Genomic DNA, 11,295 nt, shown 5'->3' with positions numbered 1-11,295 from the left:
CTGCCGCCCTACCCCCGTCGCCTTCTTTCTGCTCCTCCGGATTCCTGGGCAACTGCGCTCCTCGAGGGGAGGAGGGTCTCAGGGCACCAGGAGCCTGCTCTCTGCCGCCGCCGCATCCAGTTCCTAGGGACCGACCTCCCTCCCCGCAGAGGGGATGAAGCCGTCCAGGAGGGAGGGAGGCGGTGTTCTCGTGTACCTTTCTCCTTTCCATTTGAGCAGCCTCCTGTGACTGCCTCTTTCTGCACCGGGGTAGCTCAGGGCCTGGGCGTTTGCTCTCTCCTCTGCTCCCCTTCCCCCCTAGTTTTGCATTTCTGCCTCCTCCCAAACCGGGGATCAGATCCCAGCCCAAGTCGCCACCTAAACCGAAGCTGCGGCAATGCCAGATCCTTAACCCAGTGTGCTGGTCTGGAATCGAAAATGTGCCAAATAGCTCCCAAGATGCCCCCAATCCCTGTGCGCCACAGTGGGAACTCCTCGACATTTTAAGGTGTCAACTTCAATGTCATCTCCTCAGAGAGGCCTTCCTTGAGGCCTCTCAGCTAAAACAGGCTCTCTTCCTGCTGGTTTAACCGGCTTGCCCAAGGGGCGTATTCAGAGGGATAATTCATGACTTTATAGAGGTGTAAAGGGTCAGGATTAACGGACAGCAGCCGAATGCTAAGGCGGCAGCAGCAGAGGGTACCTGTTCTGTCCCCAGAGGTTGGGGGCCAAGCACCTGACTTCACTCTCCTCCCACCCACATCTCATGGCTGCATGAACACAACAAGCAGAGGGCTCCGGAGGGGCAGAGGCCAGCACTCAGCATGCTGGCTTGTCGCCTTTCTCTTCTGACTCCTTCAGCTAAGAGCTGGGTGTGTCTTTTTTATTTTTTATTAAAAAAATTTTTTTTGGAGTTCCCGTCGTGGCGCAGTGGTTAATGAATCCAACTAGGAACCATGAGCTTTTGGGTTCAATCCCTGGCCTCACTGAGTGGGTTAAAGATCCGGCGTTGCCGTGAGCTGTAGTGTAGGTCGAAGACGCAGCTCCGATTCCACATTGCTGTGGCTCTGGCGTAGGTGAGTGGCTACAGCTCTGATTCAACCCCTAGCTTGGGAACCTCCATATGCTGCAGGAAGCGGCCCTTGAAAAGGCAAAAAGACCAAAAAAAAAAGAAAATTTTTTTTTTTTTGGTCTTTTCTAGGGCCACACCCATGGCATATGGAGGTTCCCAAGCTAGGGGTCGAATCGGAGCTGTACCTGCTGGCCACAGCCACAGCCACACCAGATCCGAGCCGCGTTTGTGACCTACACCACAGCTCATGGCAACGCCGGATCCTTAACCCACTGAGCGAGGCCAGGGATGGAACCCACAACCTCATGGTTCCTAGTTGGATTCATTTCTGCTGCATCATGACGGGAACTCCTATGTGTCTTTTTTTTTTAACTCAATGAATTTTATTACACTTATAGTTGTACAGCAACAACACAACGAGCTGGATTTGTTTTGATCTCACAGTGTGCTTTGCACTTTGCAGCACTTTCCTGGCACATGAAAGATGCTCAGCAAATACTTGCTGAATAAGTTACTTTGGCCTAAACCAGTCGAGGTCATGTTATAAGTCTCATTCTGAAAGCGTGACTTCTGACTACCTGTCATCTGCCGCAGAGGATGGGCTTTTCCCTGCCACTCTGCGTCAGGCAGGGACGAGGGGGGCACTGCGCTCACCTGTGGGGGGTGGCTCTTCTCCAGACCTGGTGTGGCACCTGCCCTGAGGAACCCCTGCCTGCTGGGGGCTGGGAAGAGACACTGTGCAGAGCTGTGGGAAAGGAGCTTGGGGCTGATGCTGAAGCAACCCAGGTCCCATCACCCAGAACCTTGAAAACAAGTCCGGGGTAGTGGTCTTGAGCTGAGAGGAGGAAATCCGGAGGTTGAGTCACTTACCATGCTCTGTACAAACCCCCCTTATGCAACCCATCCCCCTGGGCTGAAAGGAAGGTGTGGGATTCTCCCAGGCATCCACAGAGACGGGCGCCTCCTTTGTCCCAACTCAGGTGGCCCAAGCGGTGAGAGAAGAAACCAGCTCTGTCTGCCTGAACCAGACCCCAGGGCAGGGGGTCCAGGGCACAGAACAGATGTAGGAGAGCTGGTGCCTGAGAGACATGGGGGCAAAGATGGGAAAGGGACTGCATCCTGGGTGAGGCAGGCATGGCGCACACGGTGTCTGCCACGTGGGAAGGCCCTGACACTGGGGATGTGAGATGAGGGGAGAGAGAGAGGACCAGGAGGATCCTGACCCCAGTTTGTCTTCCTCTCAGAAGGTTATTCCTTGCTATCTAACTCTGCTTTCTCAACAGTGGCCTCTAAGTCACTGGTGGCCTAGAAGGGATTTAACCAGCCTGTGTTGTGTCTCATGTCTCTGGCTCAGCCAGGCAATCCCTGTTCACTGACCCAATGGGATTCCTGTGCCCTGCACTGTCCCATCTGCCTCCGGGGGTGGGGGTGGGGGGCGGTGTGTGACCTGGAGGAGAGAGGGGTGCGTGTGTGGAGAGATGGCAAAGGGCCTGGGTGAACTTCCGGAGAAAGTCTCTTATCCCCTCGGCCCTCAACTGCTTTATCTATCAAATGTGGCTCACACTATCTTGCTGTCTGAGATGATCTTTTGAGGTCTCTTCCAGACCCTCTTGAGATCTGTGATTTTACGGAGCTCATTTTGGTTCTGCCTCTAATGCCTGGCAGAACTCTGGATAAGTCCCTTCCCTCTCAGAGGCCTCAGTTTCCTCCTCTGCAAAATGAGAAGTTGAGATGAGATCTCTGAGGTCCTTTCAGTTCTAGCAAAAGGGACTGATAACATGTATGCATTCTCACTGTGTGCCAGGCCTTGTTTATCTGTGAACATAACAGCATTTCTACTCTTCCCACTTTGCAGATGAGGAAACTGAGGCACAGAAGTAGCTGACACAGGGTCACACAAGTAGCAAGTAGCAGAGGGCAGGTCACACTGGGACTGTCATGCCTTGTACCATTTTGCCTCTTAGGCTAGAGTTCTATGAATAAAAAGTTCTTTCGACATGGGTTTCACTGCACAGGTGGGTTGTTCTCCTCCTCGTGATCAATTTTCTCATTTACGAGCAGGTCTCAAGGCCTTTCCCAACTGATTCATCCCCTGAGCACTCAGATTCTTTTTTTTTGTTTCTGCTTTTTTGTTTTTTGTTAGGGCCGCACCCATGGCATATGGAAGTTCCCAGGCTAGGGGTCGAATCGGAGCTACAGGGGCCAGCCACAGCTACAGCAACACCAGATCCGAGTTGAGTCTGCGACCTACACCACAGCTCACGGCAACACTGGATTCTTAACCCATTGATCGAGGCCAGGGATCAAACCCGCATCCTCATGGATCCTAGTCGGATTTGTTAACTGCTGAGCCATGAAGGGAACTCCGAGCACTCAGATTCTTTAGGGAACCCAAGGCCCTGGGAATGAGGGACAGAGGTGGGAGTGGGTGGATGGGAGCCATGGCAGGGGGCAGGGTGGGGTGGGGGCGCTGTTAGTCTGGTAGACCTAGATTTGGGATCTGGGGAGACGGACTTGAGTCCAGATCAAGAGCTGAGGGACCATAAATATATCAGAGCCATCTGGAATTTTCTCTTGGTCCCTTGGGGCAGGCTTTCCCAGACCTCAAGGTGAGACAGAGCAGGTCTGGAGCCAGCACGTGGGGGCAGAAGGGCTGGAGCTGCTGGGGTCTCCCTGCCGGCCACAGAGCTCTTCTGGGGGAGTATCCAGGGGCCGCTCCAGGTCCTCTGGGGTGGGGGTGGGGGTGCCTTGGGGGCCCGGAAGGACAGAGTGGGCTGAGTCAGGGGAGAGAAAAGCAGAGGGAGAGATATAGGGCCTGGCTGTGTGCTGCACTGGGGGAGTGCCAAGGGCCCTGCTGAATTTCCTGAATATTCATTTGGGCTTGGAATCAAAGGGTATGCAGACCTAGCCCCATGCATCCCCTGCTCTTGGAGTTCCTTAGGCCACACACGGAAACACACACACACACATACATACACACCCACCCCAGGCCCAGTGTACAGCCCCACCACTAGTCATGCTGCAGTTTTATTCAGCCACAGAATCATCATGCTGGGGCCTCCTCCCTGCCACCCGCTGCCATTTGTCCATGGTCTCTGTCTCCTGGCTTGGCCTGTGAGGGGCTCTAGGACCCCAGCAGGGTGGGGGTCCCCCGGGGGGGGTCCCCACAGTCTGCCAGCCGGGCTCAGCTGCAGCCCCCCACACCCTTGATGAGGTTGGCAGCCTCAGGGATCTGGCGGAAGAGGTTGCGGAGTGTGTCCAGCTCCTGGGTCAGCTGCTCCACCCGACTGCGCAGACGCTCGTTCTCGGCCATGTATTCCAGCACCTTCTGCTGCGTCTCCAGAATGCGCCTCTTGGCCTTGTCCCGGCTCTTCCGCACGGCAATGTTGTTTCGCTCCCGCCGCAGCCGGTACTCCAGGCTGTCTTTGTTCACGGCCTTCTTGCCCTTGTGTGAGGGGCCAGCTGGGGAGGGCGCCTTGAGGAGGGGGCTGCAGGGGGGTGCAGCAGTGGCCAGAGGGGCCTGGAGGGGAAGGAACAGAGGGACAAGAGTGAGGGCTGCTGGGAAGCAGAGTGGAGGCAGGGTAGACATCCCAGTAGGCAGAGCACACTTGGGGCATCAGAGGGATGTGGGGTTCAGAGCCAGCTCCTAGCTCCCGGTCAGAACAGCCATCGCCCTGCCAGATGCACGAGGTCCTCTGCTCTGATCCAAACTCCCATTCGCCTCCCCACACTCTCTGAGGACACTTTCCTTCCAACTATCTTGACTTTTCAGTTCTGCCATTAGCAGACATTTCCTCTTCAAGAAGCAGGAGGCAGCACAGAAATGAGTGGTGGAGACTGATGGGTGGCAGAGAGGCTGGTGGGGGCCCTGAGGTCAGGGCAGGTCAGCTGGCCAGAGGGACTGCAGGACACATCGGTGTCAGCCACACAGTGGAGATCAGGGTGGGAGTGAATTCCCAGAGAAGCCAAGAGGGGCCACGACAGGGTGGTGAGCGCAGGGGGCTTGGGGTGGATGGGTTTCACAGAGCAACGCCACACACAGACCCCATCCACACAGACCCCAGACCCTGGATGGCGGGGAGGATAAGCGAACGGCTCTTACCTTGAGGACACGTAGGGGCTGGCTGGGTGCTGCCAGGGTCGGGGGCAGGTGCATGGCCGTCTGCCCACAGTGAGCCACTTGGTACTGCAGAGGGTTGTAGCCGCTGCGGCTGGCCCCCCGGCTGCCCTCAGGCCCCCGAGGCTCCTCCTTCACGGCCACGGCGGCTCTGGGGTCGTAGCTCCCCGGGCTGCTGTAGATGCCAGGCCCCAAGGCCTTCCTGTCGGGGCCGAAGGTATGTGGGGGGTAGGCGAAGGGCCGAGGGTCAGGCTGCAGATAGTGGGGGAAGGCAGGGGTTCCGGGGCCCTTCAGGCCTCGGGCCTCAGGTGCTGGCTTCACAGCGAAGAGGTCGGAGAGGAGCTGTTCCTCCCCAGATTCGATGTAGGCAGATAGGTCGATGGAGGCCTCATGCTCACACATGTCCCCTAGCTCCCCAGGCCCCGCTCGGGCCCCCGAGAACTCGAGTGGCTGCTGGCCAGCCCGGGGCTCACACTCGTAGTAGGTCCCGTGGGACATGGCCGGCCCGCCCCCTCAGCTCCCCGCCCCTGGCGGCCTGCTCTTGGGGCGCCCTTTGGGATGCTCGGCTTGCTATCTCCCCCTGCCCTAGATCTGCCCTAGATCTGCCCTCTCTGATCTCCTCTGTCACCCACTCCTGCGTGGCCTCTCCTCCCTCCTCTGCTGTTTCCTTTTCCTTCCTCTGTAGTCAATGCCTCTTTTCTCTTCCCTTTTTTCCCCTCTCTCCCTGGGGTGACTCAGGGAGGGGCAGGGCGCACCCCGGAGGGAGGGATGCAGGCCTTAGAGAAATGGGGGCCCTGGCCTGTTTCGCAGTAGGGGGGCACTCTGGTCAGGCTTGAGCCAGGGTTCTGAGATGCCCAGAAGCTGATGCTTCTGGGAAGAGGCCTCCCCCTCTCATTCGAGTCCGGGAGATTCTGGAATCCCCGTTGAGGGCAACCCCTCACTCTGAGTGTCCTCCTCCCTCCGACTTCCAAAAAGTCCTGTGCAGAATGAGTGCCCCGTCAGAACGAACAGAGAAAACCCTCTCCCAGTGCCGACCCCCAGCCTGATCTGAGCTCCTCCCTTGACACGCCTCCCTCTCAGTCCCCCCCACCTCCCAGGGCTGGGCTCCACCTACCCCCAGGGCCGCTCAGTTCCTTTTGTAGCCCCACCTCTCTGAGCCACTCTCCGGGGTGCAGGCCAAGGGGTGTTGTTTGAGGGGTCTAGGAAGTAGTTATCAGCCTGGGACTAAGCCTTATACGAGGCCCCGTCTCATGATGCAGAGGAGGCTCTTTTGCTAGGTTTTTGCACCGGCTCTGTGCAAGAGCCCAAGCCCTCACGTGTTTCCAGCCTGGGCCAGCGCTAGCAGCCTGGCATGGGCTGTGACTGCCCAGGCTTGGCTGAGGCACCTGCTCAGGGCTTAGGCCCTGTGCTCCAGGGCCCAGCAGGCTGCTGCCCCAGGAACTGGCAGCTACATTCCTCTCGTGGTTCCAGCGTCCGGCCTGCACTGCCAGAGCTTCAGGCTGGCGCTCTGCCCTCCTTGGGTCCTGAGGGCTCTGCCCGCTTCCTGTGCCTGGGCCGCAGGGCTCAGGCGCTCGCTGCAGCTCGGTTTGCTGTTTTTCCTTCTGCATGGCCGTTCTCTGACCTCTATGCGTGTCTCTTGGGTCCACTTCCTCTTGTGAGGGTTGAGAAGCCTTCTCTTTTGTCATCACCTCTTCCTGGGGCTCTGTTTCAGGGTCTCCAGGAGAAGCCCATGGCTCGCTCTGCACTTTTGGTCTCAGGCTGGGCCCCCTCTCTCTTCCCTTTTCTCTTTCCTCTGGGAACTCCCCACTCCCTCCTGTCAGAGGCACTTGCTGTGGCCCTGCTTTTACCTGTTGTATCTGCAAAAGGGACTCTGGGTGCGGTGCAAAGGAAAGGACATGTGGAAATATGTTACTGGATCTTTGTCACCAGCAAATTCTGTCCGTGCCCTGTGGAGGCCAGAAGGTTTAATAAGTCAGGCACACCAAGGGTCAGGCCATAAGGGGGCAAATGCGGAGCAGCTACATGTGGCACTAAATGCTAAAAAAAGTAGGCAGGAATTCCCATTGTGGCTCAGCAGGTTAAGAATCCGACTACTGGAGTTCCTGTCGTGGCGCAGTGGTTAATGAATCCGACTAGGAACCATGAGGTTGTGGGTTCGGTCCCTGCCCTTGCTCAGTGGGTTAACGATCCGGCGTTGCCATGAGCTGTGGTGTAGGTTGCAGACGTGCGTGGCTCGGATCCCACGTTGCTGTGGCTCTGGTGTAGGCCGGTGGCTACAGCTCCGATTGGACCCCTAGCCTGGGAACCTCCATATGGCGTGGGAGCGGCCCAAGAAATAGCAAAAAGACCAAAAAAAAAAAAGAATCCGACTACAGTCCATGAGAATGTGGATTCGATTCTTGGTCTCGCTCAGTGGGTTAAGGATCCAGCATTGCTGTGAACTGTGGTGTAGTTTGCAGATGTGGGTCAGATCTGGTGTCGCTGTGGCTCTGGTGTAGGCCGTCGGCTACAGCTCTGATTAGACCTCTAGCCTGGGAACCTCCATATGCTGTGGGTGTGGCCCTGAAAAACAAAAAGCAAATAAATAAAGATAACGTAGGCAGCCTGAGACAGGGCTCCCTGCAAATCAGGCAAGCTACCCCTCTACTTAGCATCCCCTCCCTCCACCTCCCCCAGGAGCTTGCTTGCTTGCTTGCTTGCTTGCTTTCTCTCTCTCTTTCTTTCTTTTTTCTTTCTTTCTTTTTTTTTTTTTTTTTTTTTTTGTCTTTTTGCCATTTCTTGGGCCACTCCCACAGCAATATGGAGGTTCCCAGGCCAGGGATCCAATCAGAGCTGTAGCCACTGGCCTATGCCACAGCCACAGCAATGCCAGATCTGAGCCGCGTCTGTGACCTACACCACAGCTCATGGCAACAATGGGTCCTTAATCCACTGAGCAAGGCCAGGGATCGAACCCTCGTCCTCATGGATATTTGTCATGTTCGTTAACCACTGAGCCACGACAGGAACTCCCCCAGGAGCTTTCTGTGTACAGTCTGAGGTACTTTCTCTGAAGGTCCCGAGCTGGCATGGGGAGATCTGCTTGCATCCAAGAGACAGAGCTCAGGTACCCAGATGGGGGAGATTTCTGCCTTCTCTCCATTTCAAAGGACCCTGTGACAAACAGGTCTCAGAGCTGAGCTGCTTCAGTTTGGCAGCAGTGTCTCATTTAACCACCAGGTGGTAATATTCGTCCAAAATTCAGGACTTGAGGGGCTGCTGCAGTCAGGAATCAGGTAGCCGGCAGAGGGCAGCTTCCCACAGCCCTGGCAAGGGCCAGACGCCTGGAAGGAGGAAGAGGAAACATGGCTGAGATGGGGCTCGCAGTGCAGTTGCAGGAAGAGCGTGCAGGCAGAGAAGACTGGGGCCAGGCCCTTGTCTTCATGAGGAGAAATGACACCCCAAATAGTGACGATAGTTAAGGCCTTGCCATTTCTGGTGTTATGCTTTTTCGATTACTGAAACATACGCTTTTCCTTGCAGACCATTTGCCTGTGAATTAAATAGGAAAGTAAGCAAGACAGATGGTATTTTTATCCCTGCTTTATAAAGGAGGAAAACAAGGCTGAGAGACTGAGCCGCCCAAGGTCATGCAAGGATGTGGCATCAACCTGAGGAAAGGGTAATAGTCTAGTTCTTGCAACCCCCCAGGGGGTGAAAGGAAGGGGAAAGGGGGAGCTGTGTGACTCAGAGAGCCTTCTTTGACCCCAGTTGGCCACCCTAGGGGGAGGGGGAGACTGCGTCAGGAGCAAGGGAGCAGGCACTGGAGGAAGCAGGAGGTGTGCAAATAGGCCGGCAGGAAATGAAAAAACTCGGGAGCTCAGCCGGCAGCCGTGGGGGAGATAAGTGATCTTGGCTTCTCATCTCCTGGGCTGACGTTGCTGGAGCACCGACAAGCCGTGTTTCCCAGTAACCGGGGTGCTCTGGATGCCTGGGCGGGGGGTGGGGGTGAGGGGCCCGCACCGCAAGGAGGTGGGGAGAGCAGTGCCAGTCAAGGGCTGGGAGATCCTTGGGTTCTGCAGAATTGCTCAGGAGCGGATAGAAGCCCCCCATGGTCATTTGGTCAGCAGGATCATTTTTTTTCCCTGCAACTGCAATTTTTTTCCTTGTGTGCATTAACTGAAACCATGCACCTGTATTATCTTCATGACTTTGTAACAGGTTCAAACACCACCTCCATCACCGAGTCTTTTCCACAAAGAGGCAGCATGGCAGTGACAGGTCAGAGAGAACCGGGCTCAAATCCCCCTCTGTCACCTGCCGCTCGGTGACCTTCAAAGTCTCAAAGTCGTTCAATGAGGTACTGAATCTGACTTGTAAAAAGGCAATAGTAACGCCTACTTTGTTGGTTGTTTAGTTAAACTTGGAATAAGATAATGTAGGGAAAGTAACTGGTCTCAGCCGGTCAGTCTCCTTTCCCGCCTTCCTCTGACTGCCCCCTTCGGGGCTTATCTGTGTCTCCTAAGTGGCATACTATCTGCTGCCTTGCCTGAAGCCTCAATTGGACAAGGCTTTTCTTTCTTTCTCTCTCTTTTTTTTTTTTTTTTGGCTTTTTCGGGCCACACCTGTGGCATACGGTTTCTCAGGCTAGGGGTCGAATCGGAGCTACAGCTGCTGGCCTACACCACAGCCACAGCAACACAGGAACATAGCCACATCTGCGATCTATACCACAGCTCATGGCAATGCCGGATCCTTAACCCATTGAGTGAGGCCAGGGATGGAACCCGAAACCTCATGGCTACTGGTCAGATTTATTTCCACTGCACTACAGTGGGAACCCGAAGGCTCTGGGGACCTGGTGGGTCCAGCCCTGCCTGCAGAAGCTTGTAGCCCAGCGGAGTGGGCTGGATGCACCCTGAGGTGCACGCTTATGTGCTGTGTGCATCGTTTTTTTCTTTCCCCCTCACACCATTTGCTCCTTGAAGGTGGGGCCGGTTACATCTTCAGCTAGGATGGCTCTATTGCCTGAACTAAAATTAAGGACAGGTGGGTTGACATATATGAAAATTTTCTTGGCCACATCCATAGCAGGCTTAAGTTCCCAGGCCAGGGATCTAACCCCGCCCGCAGTGACAACGCTGAGTCTTCAATGTCCAAGTTACCAGATATATCTGAATATTCTTATGGAGACAGTGGAATAAAATATTTGAAGTCTGTGCTGACCTAGAAAACTCAGGGATAACTTTGCTATTGCCACAGCCTTTAACAGAATCCTGGACACAATGGTTAGAGTTGTTTTTTACTACATTAATAAATGAATCCATAAGCAGTTATGTTTTCAGTGACCTTCAAAGGCTCCCAAGATCAGAGGGAGAGCATGTGAAATTCCTTGCATTAAAGTGACTGACAGGGTAAAGGCCCAGGTTAAAAATAAATGCATGTTGCCCCGGAGGAGACCCACATTTGCCCTTTTGAGCAGTTTGAAAAGATCAGCAAGTGTCACCTTACAGAGCGAGTGGGGGCCCCCAGGCCGAGTCTCCAGGGAGTGCGAGGAGACTGGGGAGAGCAGGACTTGCTGGAAGGGGGCGACATAAAGGAGCCTGCAGGCAGCCCGGGGAAAGGAAAAGTGTGTGTTGGGGAACTGGGGGTCCCCAAGGGTAGATGTGAGGCTCAGAGAAGGGCTTCTTGCACAAGACTTGCTTCTGCCCAGTTTGTCCTCACTCTTGGGATAAACTTGGGCTGGGAGATTGAAGAACCCTTTGAGATTAGGTTCAATCTTCTTTTTCTGTCCCTCTAAAAGTGCTAAATAGGTTAAGTGACTTGCTCAAGGACACACAGCTGTTGGGTGGCTAGCCGGGTCTCGGAGCCAAATGCCTGTGTCCCATGTGAGTGGCAAACTTCCAGCCTCGGTCTAGAACGCCAGCTGCGAAACAGGCATGCTGGGGCCAGGCTGGGACTGGGAATGGAGGCATCTTGCCTGCCAGTGTCCTCTGTGTCCCAGATGGTGAAGGGGGATGTCTTAACCCCTCCCCCGCAACCTCCACCCTCTGCCTTCCCACGTCTGTCAGCAGCGTTGGCTCTGGATGATGCTGTCTCAGGACAGGCGGCTGGGAGCACTGCCCACAAAGGAGAGACTCCAAGCAAG

At 55.4% G+C, this 11,295-nt stretch overlaps 1 protein-coding gene across 1 annotated transcript; it reads right to left on the bottom strand.

Annotated features, from left to right (window-relative positions):
* On the bottom strand, nucleotides 3,888-7,185 carry CEBPE (CCAAT/enhancer binding protein epsilon). Its single transcript, XM_001924414.4, has 2 exons — nucleotides 5,154-7,185; nucleotides 3,888-4,571 (listed from the first exon to the last, which is right to left on the bottom strand). The coding sequence occupies exons 1-2, from the start codon at nucleotides 5,664-5,666 to the stop codon at nucleotides 4,236-4,238; spliced, it is 849 nt and encodes a 282-aa protein (XP_001924449.1). The 5' UTR covers nucleotides 5,667-7,185; the 3' UTR covers nucleotides 3,888-4,235.

Source organism: Sus scrofa, chromosome 7 (genome assembly GCF_000003025.6).
Source record: "Sus scrofa isolate TJ Tabasco breed Duroc chromosome 7, Sscrofa11.1, whole genome shotgun sequence".
In the NCBI taxonomy this organism is placed as follows: domain Eukaryota; kingdom Metazoa; phylum Chordata; class Mammalia; order Artiodactyla; family Suidae; genus Sus; species Sus scrofa.
This window is presented reverse-complemented; position numbering and strand designations above follow the sequence as displayed.

Coding starts and splice junctions, on each gene's coding strand:
- CEBPE (XM_001924414.4), bottom strand. CDS start 5,666: ATGTCCCACGGGACCTACTACGAGTGTGAGCCCCGGGCTGGCCAGCAG. Junction 4,572..5,153: donor AGCCCCTACGTGTCCTCAAG/GTAAGAGCCGTT, acceptor CTTCCCCTCCAG/GCCCCTCTGGCCACTGCTGC.